Source organism: Aotus nancymaae, unplaced genomic scaffold (assembly GCF_030222135.1).
Source record: "Aotus nancymaae isolate 86718 unplaced genomic scaffold, 86718_ANA_hifiasm-v0.15.2.pri h1tg000003l, whole genome shotgun sequence".
NCBI classification, from domain to species: Eukaryota; Metazoa; Chordata; class Mammalia; order Primates; family Aotidae; genus Aotus; species Aotus nancymaae.
In genome coordinates, this window is record NW_026988414.1 from 8,862,505 (window position 1) to 8,881,390 (window position 18,886).

At 45.0% G+C, this 18,886-nt stretch overlaps 1 protein-coding gene across 8 annotated transcripts in view; it reads left to right on the plus strand.

Annotated features, from left to right (window-relative positions):
- The window catches only part of STRBP (spermatid perinuclear RNA binding protein), a 178,523-nt gene that overhangs the window by 152,156 nt on the left and 7,481 nt on the right, over positions 1–18,886 (plus strand). For 2 of the 8 annotated variants that reach the window (XM_064378193.1, XM_064378201.1), the window contains exon 18: positions 4,412–5,297. The exons of 1 other annotated variant lie outside the window; for it this stretch is intronic. In XM_064378193.1, the coding sequence (XP_064234263.1) occupies positions 4,412–4,506 (95 nt within the window). In that variant the 3' untranslated portion in view covers positions 4,507–5,297. Of the gene's footprint in view, positions 1–1,961; positions 17,943–18,886 lie in introns of those variants that run through there. 5 more of the 8 variants (XR_010343289.1, XR_010343290.1, XM_064378225.1 and 2 more) reach the window with 5 other exon arrangements.

Sequence of the window (18,886 nt, forward strand, 5' to 3'; positions counted from 1 at the left end):
GAATATCATAGGTGTTTCTCTTCTCCCCTCCAAATAAAAAAATAAAAGCAAATGCATAAATGAATCCCAGTGGCCCTTTGGATAACTTTTGAATGAGGTTTATGTGGCAATGGAGGCAATAGGTTTGGAGTCAGTGATATGCTCTTAGACATTTTTTCTACTCAGGTGCTACATGTTACAGAATCAGCCATCTGCAGGATGTGTCGTTGAAAGAAGAGAGCATGGGAGAGTGTGTATGCAAGAGTGTGTGTGTCAGCATGCCCTAGGCTGGGTGTGCATGCACACAGAAGGGAAAGGCCCTTCCTCTATTGCCAGTTTTGGCATTAGTCCTCTACATGAGTCCTCTGCCTTCACATCGTGCTTTTTCTCTTCACACATCTGCTTTGCCATTTATGTTTGGATGAAAATTGTTTTCCTAAAACACTGCTAAACTGAAGCTGCCTCTGATTTCGTAACTGTGGACATAAGTAGAAACTGAATAGTTTGACCACTTTGCCCATTAAAATAGTTTATATCCTAGAAAGATGTGAAGCTACAAGGGTCAAACATTTGGAGCAGATTTTCTTTTAAGCAAAGTGCAGAGCCTGGAGCTGTATCCTTTACATCCTCTGGCACATTCAGGTGTGGTCAAGGCATCCCCATATTTTGAGCTGGAGCCATATAGGGTAACTAGGAATTGGTGACTAATGCAATAATAAGCTTGCCCAGATTTCCTTTTTTATTCAAACTCTCTAGTTCCTTTGGGTTTGGCCATTTGCTTTTAACTATTCACCTGGCTTCGGGGTATCCTGACCACCTCATCCTTTCTGTGACTTAGGTCTGGTCAGTTTGTCCAAATACATTTTGGCTCACTAGACTCACTGTACTATGTCTTATGTAAGTGCCAAAGCGTCTGCCACCTGGGGCAGGTTTTTAAGTCTCTCTTTCTTTAGACATACACTAAGTTTCAGATTCTTCAGTAAAGGTTTGCTAGAGCTTGATTTTTCCTTTTAAAACACTTATATCTAGATTCTAAATAAGATTCATGTTTTTCCTCGGTCTTTTTTTTCCTCTCTTGTTCCTCCCTTTCCTTCTTTAACATTATACTTTCACCCTTGTGGCCTCTGAGCTCCCACATAAGAAAGCTCCTCTCTTCCATGTGCCATATAACTGACTTCCAAAGCTGGTGAAATTTGATGCCCCCATTTTTCACATAAAAGATTTGATTTTTAAATGTTACTGTGATGCAAACCTACTAAAACAATGCTTTATTTTGGCTGTAAGGTAAATATGTCTTTTGGCCTTTGTAAAGCTGTTGCATGTGGGGTAATTTCCCTCTGATCATCTGGTGCTCTTGAATACCTGCTGTTGCTGCTTTGTGATTTCTCCAGAGGTTAAATACTAGAATAGTTAATAGAAGCAGATTTCAAATCATGCTTGAGTATGCAGAAGTTTGTGAGGCCACAAGAACGTATTAATTACAAATTCAGAAAGTAATTAATCTTTCCAGATTTGCCATGCCAATATTGGCAATAGCCATTAAGAAGTTAAACACCTGGTCATGGCTCCAGTTGGAGCTGAGGTCTGCACAGAAGACTGTGCTTTGAATCTTGATAACTCCTGTTTCTCTTGTAATATGTGATATGCCAAATTGAGAACTAATATAGATTTCTACAGTTAATTTAGAACATTAGTCGACAGCATTGCTTTTGGTTTTTAGAATTTGTGGCAGCTCACTCAATGAAATTGCTTCCTAGATGTAGCCATCCTGATTTTGAGTGGAAAATATTATTTATCAAAATATTAAGAGCAATTTCAAAATAGATCTGTGAGCAATTTGCAGGCCTCTTGCAAAATGGTATAATGTTGACTGACTAATCTGGAAAAGGTTAATGATAATTACTGTAAGATATTTTTTTATCTGAAATTTTTATTGGAGTATTAAACTTATTTGGAGTCCTCTCCGTTTCTTTCCTCTGTAGGTTTACCCAAGAGAATGGTTCTGTTGCCCGTTATGAAATTTCCAACATATCCTGTTCCCCACTACTCATTCTTTTAGCAAATGACAGAAGCTAATTCCTATTGAACAACAATACAGTACAATACAGAATGTTAGAGAAAAAGCCTTTTTATCCTGCTTTCTTTGAACACATACTTGATCAAAATTATTTGTAAAGAACATCTTTCCTACTTTTTGATTTTAACAAATGCAAATTTAGTTCTCTAAAACTTGAAAAAAAAAAAAAAAGAAACCAGTTCTGTGAAAACGGTACCTCATTTCTGGAAAATAACTTATACCAGCCCTTCTGTTATAGGGAAATAAAAGTCTAGCAGTTCAAAGTTTAAGTTTTAAGAGACGTATCAGATGATGTAAAATTAAATGTGTGAAGGATGTATAGAGCCTCAAACACTGATCACAAATAAACTGCTTTGTGTAATGCAGAGTACTGCCTGGTTCCTGACGCAGTCACTGATTCTTAGTTGATTGATATGTATTTGCCCCAGGGCACTTTAATTTGGGCTGTAGTTATTTTTTTTAATACAATAGAGACTTTTCAGTTAAACTTTAACTCTGTAAATATTGAAGTGTGTAATAAAGCCAATAAAATATGGGTTTGAATATTGTTTTAGCTTATTATTTTTTATATGTTTTGGTATCAAATTAGAAGGAATTGAAAACTAATAACTTAGCCCTAGAAGCCCACTCACTTGTAAGCAAACTGCTAAAACAAAGCAAAGGTGATTGTTAGTTTGAGCCAGTCTACTTAACTCTGTAAGCCCTCTGTACTCCTGTTGTACAAGGGCATCCCCATGATAAGGGTTCTATTCTGTTATTCGAGCATTGCTTATTCAAATGATGGCACTACCCAGAGATGGGGAAGGAGAATGTGATTATTTTAGTTTATGAATTTCCAAGTTTTAAAAAAAATAATAAATTAATCAATCAATCACCCTCTCTTGTTCTTGTGGCCTTCTTCACTCTGTAAGATATTGTGTTCACTCCCTGGCTTTTTTCATGCAGATAGAAGATTAGTGATTTTGCTGGGATTCATTGAAGGGTCTCCTTTCCTCTTCAATTACATCAGAATCTAAAGCAGCAACAGGGTCCCCATAAAAACTTGCTCTTCAATTGTCCCAGTTCTTGTTGAGTGCTGCTGTGAAAAGTGACAGGTTTCAGCCATGGGTCAGCTTTTATTTTTAAGACACCTGATTATGCTGGTGGAAATGGATTAGTCAGTAACATTGTGCTGTTCTGTAAAGGGTGCAGACCGAAGTCCTCCACTTGCATTCTCACCTTGTTTGGAAAGCCAATGATGTTACTAGAAGGTAAATGGTTTCATTAAGGTACTCACCCCCATGAAGGAGCAACAGTGTGGTCCCTTGTCAATATTATAGACACCACGTCTTAAAAATGTCTGTTTTTAGTATGAATTCACTTTCCTTTTCCCTATTAAATTCTGCTTTTGGGAACTGGACAGGACCCATCCATGAGAATGGGTTTCACAAAATATGACAAATTTGTGTACCAAATTTCTTTGAGACCACTAAACAAAGGTGAAATGGGCAATATACAACACATGTTAGTGTCACTTCTCAGATACATAGTTTGTTTCTTCTCCTTGGTCTTTGGTCTTTATTAGTGGTGGGTGATACTTTAATAAAACCTCATCACTTGCTGGAAATAGCTGTAACTTAATCATTCTCATCCTGTGCATTAGTGGCTAGACATAAACAAGAGGGCTCATTTCAGCTGGGAGTTTTCATGTTTCATTGATGCGTTTTGCTGACCTATGGATGAAACAGAGCCATCACTGAGAAGAAAAAGCATGGCTGTAGTGTCCAGTTTTTATTAATTAAATATTTACAATAGTCCTCATTGTCTTTGGAATACTATTAATTGGCAGCTGCAGCTATATTGTTATTTGAAATTGGTCATCAAATTTGGATTCCAAGTTGGAATCTCTCTAGAGATTTCTCATTAGAAAATTCTTTTGAAGTAGCTGACTCTGCTTCATAACTCATGCCCTCTGTAATGGTGAAAAGGGAGCTGTGCTGTTTTCCAACATGATGGCAGTCATTTCAAATGGTTTCTACCAAGTCTTTTTTTTTTTTAATTTCGTTGTTTGTTGGAAGTTACTAACCATGTTGTAAACCTGCCCAGTTGCTGCAAACTTTTACATTTCTCTGCTTTACTTAAAATAATTGAGCTGTCAGTCCTTTGTTAGAAGTGGTAACCATGCAAGTTCAACTGTTTAAATTCTGTAATGAATTAAGTGTCCCCCCACCTGTTGCCCTTCCCACCCTTTCATTTGGTAATGAAAATTCCACTTACAGCTGAAAGAGCAGAGAAATATAAATGAAGCTCTTGGCTTCACGAATTTGCCTGAAATTAACATAAAGTTTTGCTTCTCTGCTCTTTTCTCCACTGTAGGTGGTTTTTTCATTGACAGCCCCTATTGCCAGCCTCTGAGCGTCGCACCATTTATTATTCACTTGGGCCCTCAAGATTTCTTCTCTGACTTCTAGAACCATCAGGTTGTCTGGCTTGAAATGGCAATTTCTATGTCTTGGTCTTAAGAGTAATGTGACACCCTGAGGCTATCCAGCTTTCAGATACACCACTCTGACACCTTCTTTTTGAAAGCAATGACTGATCATTTTAAAGAAGAGCAATACTTTGTTCAAAGCCACGGTGTCTGTTTTAAAACTTTTCCTTTAGAAACCTAGCAATATCTGTATTTAACCCCCTTTAGCATAGTTTCTTGTCAGGGAGTTTACAGATCAATGTAGAGCTTAGAATTAGTGTGTGAGCTGTGCTATGTTCTGACAGTTTTTACACTTTTTAGCACATAAATAGTTACATTCCTGACTGCGTCAGTTAGCGCTATTATAATTTCTCAGAGATAGGGGTCCTCCTTGAAGCCATATCCTCTGCATGGGGACTGGCACCTAGCCAGGGATGTGGCTTGCAGCCTGTGTTTCTTCAGGCAGCAGGAGTACCCCATCTCTTGTGCAAGGTAATTGGTCCAGTAGATTTCCAACATACCTCATGCTGACTAGATGAAGTGCATGGGTGGTGAAGCAAGGAGCTGAGTTTATATAGTTCCTGAAGTGTTTGTAGTCTCTCTCAAATTGTTAGCCTGGGGAACCAACCACGATAGATTTTGCTGGTATTGGCATTTTCTTTTCTTTTCTTTTCTTTTTTTTTAAATTTTGGGTGAATGTTTGAAAATTATGAATCAGCCACCGTTATTAATTGAAGAGCTGGGAATACCTCGTTAATGTATTTTTAAAACTGGTGTTGGACCCTCTGTGTATTTCAGGTTAATACTTTTAAGCAGTTTTCAGCACGTTTATCTCACTTTATTCTCGTTCTCCTCGGACCTTCGTAGCCATATCACTTGTATAAAATAGGCTGAGATATAGTGACTGTAAGCTGTGATCTCAGTATACAAAGGTAAGCTCTTTTATTTTCTGATTAAAGAGAAAAATAATTAACACAACATGCATATATGACAATCATATATGATGTATTTGATCTCTTAGGTCATATGTCATCGCATTACCTTTAAAAATTGTGTGGTCTAAATGTAAAGTAGTTATTTTTCAACATTTGTTTTAATACCCTTGTAACTACTTTTATTCAAGAGAGACATTTCACTTACACTGAATTAGAGAGGGAGAGTGTGTGTGTGTGTGTGTGTGTGTGTGTGTGTGGAAACTTAGGGAATAACATGTATGTAAATTACACACACATACCTGTTTAAATATAAGAATTCAGTGATAGGAACAGTTCATCTAAGAAGATTTTAATGACAGGGCACTCTTTTGGCCAAAGCAGTGCAATTTCCTAAGCAGCAAGGTTGGTAACAGTGCTGGTAGGATCCATATGTGTGAGCTGTTAGACAGGCTGAGGATCAAAGTGCCAATTTCTCAAGGAGAGAAACATTTCCGAGAAATGAAAGTCTCTGATCTGTGTTGTATGCCCTAATACAACAACAGCAAGAAGCCATAAAAAAAAAAAGCAATAGAAAAAAAAAACACCAAAATATTATGGTAACTATGGAAAAGTATATAATTGACTGGGTAAAGCTAATTATTTGCAGAACCATCTTTAGCAAGACTTGGGGTGGTGAATATCGAGTCTACAGAGACCAAATAGACTTAAAGCAATCCATCTGTCTTTTCCAAGTTAGGTAGCTAGATTATTTATTTCCCACCTTATTCAGCCATCATGGAGTTCATTCATGTAAAGATGTGAGGGTTAGGCCAGATATTTTAATAAAGATTTGCTTCATTTAGGTATGTCCCATAAATGCATTTTAATTGTATTAGATGTTCTGTGCTAAGGCTGTATTTGATATATGTAGATTAAAATGAATTTCATGTTTCCTATTTGTTTCCAAGTAGCAGTTTCTTTTGATTACTCACTTTAAAGTTGCTGGAACAACTCTTGTTTTTTCCATGCAGAATCTGTATGTACATTGAATGTGGCTTTGGCATCTTTACAAGGTTGTACGAGGCATAGCTGACTAGTACTGAGTGCAATCCAGTCCTGCTGAAACAGCCCAGTGCCTGTCAGGTGCCAGGTCCTCTTCTGGGTACGAGTGAACAGAGGCTGTGACCAGTGGAAGCGTTTTAATTCGGAGAGTCTCCTTGTTGTTGGAATTGGGCCTATTACAAATATCCTACTTTGAAAAACAAATATTTTGTTAACTGTGGCAAAAAAGAGTATTAGCTTAGTTATTAGTTTAATTATAAACTATTTAATAATGTAGGCCCTCTGACATCACCAAAATAGGTGTAACTTGGAAATTCACTCATTTAAAATATTCCCTGGCAGTTTTGAGAGCCTGAAACCTACTCTGGTTTATATTCATGGACGTCTGTCCAGTAAGTGAATGTAATGAATGAATAACAAATACTCCAGTCCTTTCCAAGTAGTTTTTATAGTATAGCAACAGACAAAGTGGTTAAACACTGAGTACTTTTTTTTTTTTTTTTAATGACAAATGAGGAAAGTTTCACCCTTATTTCCCTGTTTCTTAAAGATTTCATTAATAACTGGAGGAAAATCTTCAGCAGTGACTTAGGGGAAAGAACTAAGGAGATCCCCGCTGCCTGCTCTGCCTCTGCCCAGCAATTCGATTTCTAGAGCCCTATACACCAGGGACATTAACAGCAGCTAAAGCTGAAAACAACCTGTTCTGTTAATGGTCTTCCCCTAATTCCCATTCAACTTATGCCAGTGCCTCCTGAGAGAGGGTGGGGGCTCTCTCTGAACCATCCAGAATGAGAAATGTTCTGTGTTTTCAAACTCAAAGTCTCTACAATCTGATGCAATGCTGTCTAGTGACCACAGACTTCTCAGTGTTATTAGGAGTCCTGGAAAGGGGATGGGTGGTAAATGAGTAATAACTGCAGAGCCGGAAACTACTGCTGAGGTGGGTTCCAATATTGATGTGTTTCTCTCTAGCCCTTATTTACAGAGCGCTGAGCTAGTATTTATATAAGAATGAGTCCCTTCCTTTGTTAATAGCATCTTCCTGAAAGACTGTTGTAAGTCAAGAATTCCAGTTAAGTTGGTTGTAAGAATAGATATCCTTTCTCACATTATCATTTTAGGTAGGAGCTAACATTCCATTGATGCTTTGAAGCAGCGATCTTTGGAGGTTTTTAAAAATAGTACTATAATGCAAATTAGGTTATGTAAGCTTTACAGCACAGCTAGAAATAGAGAACAGAAACCATGTGGGAATCTGGGCCAAAGAATTTCTCTCCCTCCAGCACATTCCCATGGGGCTCAGGAATTAGATGAGTTAATACACATAAAGTGCTTTGAACAGTACCTGGTGCATAGTAATACTCAGTAAATGTTGACTGTTCTTAATGTTGGCCGAGGTGAGGATGAATGTGAAGAGGGCGAGGCTGTGCCAACAGGTGTTTGAGAGGCAGGTGCAGTCGGCTCAGGGTGGAGCTGTGTCTGTTCCTTGGTGCTGATAGGTGTTGGCTGCTGCCAGCCTTTGGGAGAGGAGTCCTGGTATCTAGGGGTTAGACAAAAAACAGCCCCAGTGACCTGGTGAGAGCTCATGTGGTGAGGTTGCTGCACATCCAAGCTTAAGGAAATTGCTCATGTGTCTGTTGCAGTCGTTAAATTACCAGCCAATCTGCTGCCAAGGGTTTGTAAATACTTGTTTTTTTGTGGGGGATTAAAGGGTGCAAGGGCTGATCATAGACTATTCGCCTGCTGAGTCCAAGTGTCCAACCAGTGCAGTAATTTTAAAGAAAGGTGTTTCGTTACAGCTGTCTCCGGAATCTAACCTTGGGGACTTACCAGTGTTTGTAGTTAGAAAGCAAGTTCCTATAAAGCACAGAAAGGAAAGGAGGAAACTGATTGGTGTGCTTAAAAGGCTGTCAACTAGGATGCTTCTCTGAAAAGCACTCCTGCAGCTTGTCCCTTCTAGTTTGCTTTGATACTTTTGGGGGAAAAAAATCTACATTCATCACCACATGAGGCCTCCCTTCTGCCTATTAATCTTAGAGAAAACATGTCCGCCCATCTATTCATCTTTGTCTTTGTCTGTCCATTTACTTATCCATCTGTCTGGACACAGTTGGGAAGTTGCTTTTCGATAAGAGGAAAATGGGTACACGATGAAACTGATGCTGTTGCATTAAATAGAGAGTCACATCTTCCATTCCTTTGTGTGTCTACAGAGACATCAGGAGCCTCTGCAGAAAGGTGGGCAGAAGCATCCTTGGCTGTTGTTAAGAGGTGAGCTAAGTGGGGAACATAGATTGAGCCCTCAGATGCTCTAAGTTTATCAAAACTGTGTAGCCAAGGACTGAGTGTTACCTTTAAGGAGGCAAAGAAGATTTGCATTGTAGTCAAGACATTTTTCTTAAATCTAAGAAATATTTGTATAGCTAATGCCCTGGCAAAAGTTAGTGCGTTCCTCCCAGAGGAGGCTATTTGGTGGAATATTTGCCTCATTCAGCCAGCATTGAGGGAGGACTTCTTTTTTTTTGCTTTGATGGATCAGTTGTTAACATTCTAATTACTCCTGAGGAGTGTCTTGGTCTCTCTTGGCAGAGCTTTGTTATTTCTTCAAACGAACTGTGCCATCCTGCTGGTGGGCAGGGTGAAGATAGCTGCCGTTTGCCCAGGCAGTTTCAGCTCTGGACAAAAGGTCTCTCCATTCAAGAGTCAGCTAAATGCGCCAAGTAATGAGGTGAATAGTAGGCTTCAGTTTAGGTCATTTGGGGCAGCAGTAGATTGAAGCAGCAGGAAGGGCAGGGGAAGGAGAGAGAGCGGCGTTTGTATCTTGTGTGCCAGGCACTTGGACATCCTTCTGAATTCTCCAACTACTTTCTTGGAAGTAGTAGTATCCCTATTTTACCAAAGAAACTGATGCTCCAAGTTAAGTGCTAGAAACATTAATGGAACCTAGCTCTGTTCTAAAGCCGTTTTCTGTTCCATCATGCTATGGATTAAAACGCTGGGGCTGACAGGATGGGCTCTGCTGGAAGCCAAGCCCTCTGACTTGAGATGACTCCAAATCAGATAACCTGGCCTAAAAAAGGGACATTTTCATTTAAACTGATTGTGAAGAAGTATTTAATGTACTGGAAAGATAGACTGAACAACTGCATTGCATCTGTATAAACAGAGGAAGCATTTTTATGTAAAGTTTATTTTTCTCTTTGAATTTCAGTGAAATCCTGAGGCATGTTTTTTCACTTAGCTTATCTTTTCTGAGTGCTTGTCTGTGCCTGGCCTGAGATAGGTCATAAGGATGTCTTCAACGATTTAAGCCAGACTCAAGGCAGGCAGGTGAGGCTTTGGCTCACCGGGTACACGGAAGAGGAGCATAGAGGGGCAGCAGCCCAGACTTGGGGTGTAAGTGCAAGAAGGTGTCCCTGGCCAGGTGCTCAGCAGAGACAGGGCAGTGGCAGACTGCAGAGGTCAGCTGTCATGGCCACGAGTTCCCCTTGAAGTAGGCCTCAGGGCAGGCTGCCAGCCTGAAGTTCATTGTCTTCCCTCTAAGTTGGACCCATGTACGGTAAGCCCTGCTTGGATGGCTTTGGGGTCTCTTAACTGCTGCCTGTGAACCACTGCTGAACTTGTCTGAAAATTCTGCTGCTGTAAACCGCTTTACCAGCTCCTTGGCTAATGAATGACAGCTGGTTCTCTGCTTAGGTGTGGGTGGGGGTGTCGGGGGGTGGTGTGGGGATGGCTGCAGGATCCTTTTAGGGAAAGGTATTCCTCACCCACCCCAGGTCGTCGTCTTTCTTGGCAGTTGGCAATGTTTCTGTGCACCCTGCTGTAATCCTGGAAGGGAGTGGGAGAAAGGAACCTTTGAAAACTGAGGTGGTCGTGTTCTAGAGCATGACGTGTCGGGGAGAATGAGCGCCTGGCATTCATAGAACACAGTACTCTCTCAGGCCCTTTCCCACTTGTCATTTCATGGCTGGCTCTACTGGTGGGTCTTGGAGAAGCAGCGGTGCATAGACTGTTTTTCCCACTCTGCAGACAGGGAGACTGGAGCCCAGAGATCTCTCCAAACCACCCTGCTGGTTTGTGGCAAACGTTGTGGCTCCTAATTAGTTTTTAACCATAAGCAGAAATAACATTTCCTAGACTGTTTTTAGAGTTAACAGTAGCCCTTTCTGAGGAATTAGTTTTGAATTTCACCACAACTGTAGAATTAGAAATTTTCTCCTTTTACAGATTAGGAAATAGATGCTTAAAGTGACTTGCCTCAAATTATAGCACTGTAAGTGGCAGCGCTCACGCAGTCTGAGGCTGTGCTCTGTGCAGGTGGTTTGTGTCGCTAGTGCCGGCCAATGTCTGTTCTCTATTCCAAGCCCAGGAGGCAGCAGTGGCTTCTCCTCTCTGTGATGTGTTCTGCTCATCTTTCCTCCAGGATTCTGGGCTATCCCCTGTGTGCCTTGAAACAAAACAAGCAAAAACCAACTCACATCTCCCTGATCCTTCCCTAGCCCTCCAAAATCCAGACTTTCTGGGCTCATTCTTTTTCTGGTTCCTTTGTTATGTGCTCCTGGGTAAGGTGACCAACTGGTGAGTCCTAGGACAGGCAGCCTGTTTTTTTGGTTTTGTATTTTTTTGCGAGCTAAACAGTTGTGGTCAATTTCCACAGATGATCATTTTATACTGAATTTGAATCCTATAATAAAGTGCAAATTCAGTGATTGCCATTTGGAGAGCTCCTCAGGGGTGGGAAGGAGGATGGGGGATGTGCTGCTGGAGTGTGTGTTTTATGTTCAGCCTCATCCACGTTCTGGTTTTGCCCATCCTCCGTTCCTGGCTAGGCCTTTAAACGTGCTCTAACCCACGGGATCATTGTCACACTAGCACATTTTCCAGAGCAATCTGGTGTTGGGATCTCCTAGGATGCTTCTGTCATGTAGGTGATCTTGGAAGCTGCTCAGCTTTCTAAAATCCTTCATTCCTGCAGAGGCTATGTTAAATGAATATGGTAGGCATCATCTGGGAGGTAAAAAACCTATGGAAATGGGCACCTGGGGAACTCAGGAAAGCTGAAAGCACCTTGAAATGAGATGGACCAGAAGGTTGAGGCTGGTGAAGAGGAGACCTGGAGAGAACACGGGCGCTCCCGTCAGGTATTTTTAAGAGATTATATTTGTTGTGTGTGGTTCCAAAGAGTAAAAGACAATTATGGGACGCCATTGGGCAATCTGAGCTAAAATACACCTCCTGCGATGGTAGAGCAAGTGGCCGTGGGAGAGCAGCTGAGGTGTGATGGGAGCTCCCCGTTATGGGCATGTTCAAGCAAGAAGCCAGTTGTGTGGATGGTGAAGAGGAATTTCTTCTGTGGAATGTCAGTTTGGATGAACTCTGATGTGGTTGGTGGCACTGCCACGACCATGTCTCCCTTCTTGGGCACATAGATTTATTGTGAAAACATTCACTGTCACGTACGCTTTTTACCAGGCTCTGTGCTGGGGGAGAAGGAGCAGTTGGAGAAAATGTCAAAATTTGCAGCTGACAACTGAGTAGAAAGTGAAATCATTGACCCAGATGGAGAGTACAGGGAGCGGGAGAAAGATGCTCAGGGGATTTGGACAGAATGAGAGTCCTCCTCTGTGCAGGGAGAAAGGCTTCAGCGGGTCTCCCCCTCCCTGCTAGGGATGTTCCTCACTGGCCCTGGGCTGGAGGCTGGCAGGCCCATTCCCAGGTCTCCCATTGAGTGCAGGAGAGGAGCCAGGCCTCAGAACAGAAGTGCTTATTGAGTAACTTACCAAGAGTTACAGGCTTCCCATTGAGACAGATGGGGGATGCCCAGGAGGGGAGTCAGGAGAGGCCTGGCGTGCACAGAGAGAGTGTGCCCACTTGGAGAGCATGAAGGGCCTTGCTGTGGAAACTGAAATGGTTAGCAGAGTGAAGTGGCAGGTGGGACACAACAATCTGCAGCCATTTCTTGAAAGGCCCTGGGTACTGTGTCCTTGAGTGATCACCATCGTCCACGATGGTGAGAGTTCGGAGGACCGATTGGGACAGTTGGGTAGCCAAGGACCAGAATCAGGAGCACCGATGAGGAAGATGCTGTTGCCATCAGCCAGGCGAGGCGTGAGGGAGGCTGATGGATCGTGGCAGCAGAGGGATGGTGAGGCAGGAATGGCATCTCCTCACAGGCCGAGTTCCTCTGCCATACTGGGTAGGTACAGGAAGATGATGGCCCCCAACCCTGAGCCAAGGAACAACAGCGCCCATCGGGAGGAGGGGGACCTGCTGGCGTACTTCTCCTGGACCACTGTTCAGTGGGCAATGAGAGAACAGTGGTGTCTCTGACCAGGATGGGGAAGCACAGGAGAATAGAGGAAGATACTGACAGGGCACAGAGGAGGTGGAACGGAGCAAGGGCCATCTCCACCTGCCTATGAAATGGGGGCTTTGTAGGCCACACTCCATTGTGCTGGAGAGCTCCAGCGTCTCTGTTGTCAGTGGGTGGGGAGGGACTTGTAACCTGTCAGCATCTTCATCCTTTCCCTGAGTTTCCACCGGGATGGGCTCTCCAGCCAGGAGTCACAGGTACCGGGTGGTCGTTCATGCTGAGGCCTTCTGCTTGACACACAGTTAATCCATTTTTAACCTGAGCAAGGGTTGGAGCTTGTTGGATTCAGCATCTGTGGAACACAGTCTTCAGCCCGTGTGAAGGTGTGGACATTCCTTCCAAAGTTCTTTAAGGGAGGGAAAAGACCATGGAATTGTGAGATGAGGATTTGTTTTGGGTGTCAGTTTTGTGTCTGTCCCAGTGTTGCCACCTTTGCTTCGAAATGGACGGGGAGAACTGAAGGCCAGCGTGGGTTTCTGCACCTGTTTTCTACAGCGCTGCTGGGGACACGGATCCAGTCAGCCTTTGGGTGGCTAGAACTCCAGGGCCAGGTGTCTCTTAGCTGCAAGCAGCCTTGACTGTTACTCAGCAGGCCACACAAATCTCACCTCTAAAGAGGTGAAAGGTGAAAATATATGGGAATTTAAATATAAAGGACTTGTGTCTGCAAGTCCTTTCTGTAAAGGGCTAGACAGTAAGCATTTCAGGCTTTATGGAGCATGTGGTCTCTGCTGCAACTGCTTAGCTCTGCCATTGTAGCACAAAAGCAGCCAGAGGCAGTGTGTAAATAGATAGCATGGCTGTGTTCTGATAGAGCTTCACTTCCACATACGCAGGGCCGCAGCTTGCCAACCCCTGCAAAGTAAGAGGCATTTTGCCGAAGCTGGCTGTATTTCGCCAACCCCTTAGAGATGACTTGCCTTTTGGCTTACTCACGATCCACCTCCCCACAGAGGCTTCCTGACCATCTCCTCTGTGTGGGCACTGGCTCGATGCACAGGACGATGTAGTTCCTGCCCATATGAAACTTGGGTTTTGAGTGACACGTGGGACACTGAAAGAGGAGAGCAGGTGGCTAAAGAGCGTAATACAGAACAGGGCTCAGGGAAGTCCAAGGTGACAGGGTCTTCAAGAGAAGGGCTGAGGTGAGTCAGGAAAGCTCTGAAGGCAGGCAGCTCTGGAGCAGGGTCTTAGAAGAGGAGTAGGCTGTGTTCTCCAGGAAAGGAAACAGGACCGGGCAATGGGTGAGATTGTGTCCGACGAGAACTTCTGCATAGTCACACAGGCACATGGGGTCCGCTGGTAAAGGGCCAGGAGGGTGGACTGGATTCTCTGGGCAGTAGGGAGCCATCAGACAGTTGTGCTCAGGAGGGTAATGTGATCACAAATGCTGATTAGAAGTGTCACTGGCTATGGAGGACCATGTCTGTGGTTATAAATTATACTTTCAGTTTAGTCTGGACTTTTTGGTCAAGGTACTTTTGGTACTGGGGTGGGAAAGAGAGCCCCAGAGAGTTGGGCAGATTTTCTGACCACTGGCTTATATTGGGGCAGTGAGCGCCCCACCTTTATTTTGACCTGACAGAGCTTGACAGAATCTTCCTTCTTCAGGCTTTTTCTCTCCTGCTATCCTAAAGATCACTTACAAGGGCAGGATAAACGAAACATTCTGTCTCCAAAGTTTCCTCAGCATATGAAGGTAAGGGGGAGAGGACAGGCTGCCCCTTGGCCGAATCAGGTCACACGGTGGGAACACTTTATGGAACAGATTGCTTCCTTTGTACATGCCCTTGGGCCCTTGGCCAGCAGGCCTCAGAGTAGCAGAGATGCGGGCCTCTCCTCTCCAGAGGCTGCCAGCTACTAAGGGAGGGTGAAGTGACTACGGCTGGGGGTAGACTGCTCTGGGCTGGGCCTGACATCAGGTGTAGGGAGATGGAGGTGAATCAGACATGGTGGCTGCACTGAGGAATGCTCAGTGTAGCTGGGTGATGGAAAAACCCACGGATGTTTATAGCGCTGTCTGCTCTCCAGTCTTTCCTCTCAGAGGGGTTTCTAGGCACGTCGAAGGGAGCTTCCATTTAGAGCATTGGAGAGGTGCCAGGGACGTGAGCTGCTGCCAGTTTGACACGAACAAAAGCTGGGAGTGGCTACTGTTGCTGTGTGGTGGCAGCAGCAGTGTGCGCGGTGAAGGGGTGGGTAGGGCTGGAGAAGCAGGGCCCAATACAAGTGCCTCTGCAGGTGCGGATTCGGTGAAGCCCCAGCAGCCCCGTGGGGTAGGTGATCAATGCAGCTCAGAGAAGGGAAGGTCCTTGTCCCACCTGCCCGAGCTGGTAGGTGGTGGCCCGCTTCACACAGCTGTCCCATGATGCTGACGAGGCGGGAGCAGGCCTGGGCCAGCATCTCTGCACTGACCCCCCTTTCACAGGCCCAACCTTGTTTCTGGCCCTCTGGGACTGAGTCAGGAGGTGAGGACCGCAGTGCTGCCCTAGCACAGTCGGGCCAGGTGTGGGGGTATGCTGTGCAGGCGGGAGGTGTGCTGTGCTCTGTCCAGCCTGGAAAGCCCTGGACAGGCAGGAAGCCACTGAAAACTTAAGGAACTGGGTGCTACTTACTCTCAATGAAGTTGTGTTGTGATTGTCTCTGAGAATCAGGTGAGGGATGCAGAAGGAGGAGTTGCCCCAGGTGGCTGCTGTCTTTAGACTTGTCGGGCTCCCTCTTGTATGGAAGTGCCTCTCGGATTTTGCTGCCTGGTTCTCCTTTTATGGGCATAGAGTGCTCTCAGGCTCTGATGGTAGGTGTGGAACTTCTCAGGTCTAAGGAGCACCCCTTGTATTTTCTAGAGGAGTTTCTGGGTTTATGGAAGAGAAAGTGACAAACTGGAGCCCAGCACAGATGGACATCGGGTGAAGAGAATGCAGCTGTCCCTGGCTGCGGTGCCAGGTGTGGCCTTTCATGTGGCAGCCAGTCATGGGCAGTGGCTGCAGCTTCATAGGAAGGCTCTTGTCTGTCAGGCAGTGGAGTTAGTTACAGACAAGAGCCTTGCCAGAGCCAGCCCTGCCCCGCCTATGGGCACAGGCGCTTTGCCGTCTGTGCTTAGGGAAACGTGATGGTCAGAAAGTTTTCTTGACTCTAACCTAAATATTTCTGCTGTTTTTGCAAGTCAGATTATTTTAATTGTTCATGGATATGGATCAAGAATAGGAGTTTAAGATAGCGAGGGAGGCAGTAAGAAGTTGCTTTTCCACCCGTAATTTACAAGTTGTGTTTTAGGTTTCCAGTCTCTTTCCTCTGTTCTTGGTAGCTCCTGCTTTCCACCCTTTAGGGATTTTGGTGTGGTGGGTCAGTAGCAAGACACTCAATCCAGACACACGCATTTCCAAGGCACAATGATGTCACTTACCAAGTCTTCTGGTGTGCAAACACCACTTCACTGTCTCCCTCAGGCTGCAGCCCTGACCCCCAAGGTAGTGATGGCAGCCAGTGCATGAGGTATGATTTGGAAGTAGCCAGGCAAGGCCTGGTTGCAAAAATACCTCTTCTCTCCCCTGACAGTAGGCCAGAGGTGCTGCCGTTAAGACGCAACCCTCTCCCTACCCCAATAACTAACTTTTCATGCTCAGGCCAGCTTTGCAGTCAGGTTCCGTTCACTCTGCACCCCCATTTCTTAGATGGGGTACTGAGCACTGCTTTTCCCTTAGCTCACTTAATATGGCAGCTTCTCAGGGATGGGACTTACCATGGCTGTGGGAGATGCTTTGCTACTATTTAGTACTTTTCTGGGGAGGAGGGCTCGTTTTTAGAAACTCTACCGGGGAGCCAAATTGTAGGCATCCGACTAGAGGGCCTTGCTCTCTCCTTCTCCCAGGAATCAAGAGTAGCTCTGGCTCTCTGGGAAGCTGTCTCCAGCCTCCAGGTGGACGTCCTTTCCAGCATACCAGGGCTTATGGAGGCAAAATGAAAGCTGGTCCACATGGGAGCTCCCTGCTCTTGTCCTTTCCTTGGGTAGACACTGTACACTTTAGCCCTTAGCAGTGTTTATCCTTTTTCCACAAAGCATCTTTGGACTCAGGCCTTTCATCCTGGACCATCTGTCTGGCCTGTTGTGCTGAACCTTTGGTCTCTCTCAGTGGCTGGTTGGTCCCAGCCACTGCTTCAAAAGGTTTCCTGAGGTAACCATAAATTAGGGCAGTTGTACTTCCAGGAACAGTGAAGTTGATGGGCCTGTTCCCAAGGGTGCTTTGGCAGGGGGTGCTGGGAAGGGGCTGGCCTAGGGTCAGGTTCATCATACCATTAGCCCTACAGCCCCATGCCTTTGTGTCCTGGCTTACCTGCCTTGTAGTGGTCCTGCAGGAGTGGAGCCTGTAGGACTTGCTTCTTGCACGCTCCAAGGAGAACTCTGTCTGGGAAGGAGGTGGGAGGTGCAGCCAGTCTGGACCTGAAGCCCTCACACTAAGGAGTAAGGTAGCCCTGCTCAGCCCAGCCCTTCCTTAGCCCCAAGGGTTGGGGGAGGCAGGAGAAGGCTGAGCAGAGTCGTGGATAGAAAACCTTTCCCTACTGCACGGTTACACACATGACATTGGACTCCTGGCTGTAGCTCACTCTGGTCTAGTGAAGACCAAGTTAGTTTTTAGAAATCTAAAATATCTATCATGTATCTATTTACTGTGTTTTTCTGAATACTCGAGTGTAAATAGTATAATTTGCAGTGCAAAGTCCTTGGCAATAACTTTGTGTATCATGTTTAAAAACACTGGAAACCATGACCACCATGGACTGTTCTTCCCCTCTGAGGCAGTTATTACATGTAGGACTCTGAACTTTAAACCTTCAGCGTGACTGAAGCAGCAGCCTGCACAGTGGATGGTCATCAGTGCCTCGCCCAGAAATGCCTGGCCTTCATCCAAAGGGACCCTGCTGCCACGAGTCCTCCAGGCAGCACCCACACTGTGGCTCCTTCGCACTGAGTATGTTGGACTCTGCCATAGACTGACCTTCTTGTCTGGCTGCTGCAGTTTGTGTGTAATGCCCTGACATGTTGCATTTTCCCCATTTGGATAAATAAAAACAACAAATGCTTCTGTCACACACGGTAATGGACTGTTCTCTGTAGGACACACTCTGGTAAAAGGAAGGATCCAGCTTTGGTGAAAGGTTCTGGCCCTTAAGGCTCTAGTTTAGTGCAAAGGGATGAAGGGCTGAGGATGCTTGAAGTGGGGTGGATGGCTCCTGATAATGGACAGTGATTTGGATGGGGCCAGGGCCTAATTCATGATCCTGTTGTGGTCCTTAAAATCTTGCTTCTCTGTGGTGTGAAAAGTTTGCTCAACATGAAACATGAACCTGGCAGCCTGGCACAGTGAGTGGTAAGTTATGTCCTATTGAGTGAGTGCTGACCTCGCTGTTCATCGTCACACCTGTTCTGGGGGTGGTAACACCCAGACAGACAATACAGATCCAGGAACAGAGCCTCAGGGTTAAGGGGCCCTGCCCAAGGGTGTTGAACTTCTAGAGGGCGGCAGCCATTAGAACCCAAAGATGAGGCTCTTCCTCCTGCTGCCTGGTCCCCTGCAGTTGAGCTTCCCTAGTAACAGAGCGCAAGGCCAGTGTAGTGCCAGCCCACTTGGAGAGATGAGGACAAAGGTCCGGCAGCCCAGGGAAGTGGTCCGGCAGGGAACCAGGCCAGGGGCTGCTCCTGCTGCCGCCTCCAGGTAAGTGGAGAGCTGTGTGGGCAATGGCGCTGTTTTTGCCTCACTTTATAACTCAGGGCTCTGCCTTCTCCCTGTGTATCATCAGGCCGAATCTTCAAGCAAGCAAGAATTGACTGAAAAGCTGGCAGGGACAGCCAGGCTTTCTTGTTTACAATTGCCACAGGGCTCAGCTGCACAGGAGACAGGTTGTTGAGGTGGAACTGGGGAGAGCAAGGGAGGGACCATTTCTTTTCTTGCCCTTGGGCCCTGGAGGAGAAGGTGAAGGTATGTGGTAGGAAAGACTGAACTCCTCGATAGTGTGGTCAGGGCAGGCCTTTCACC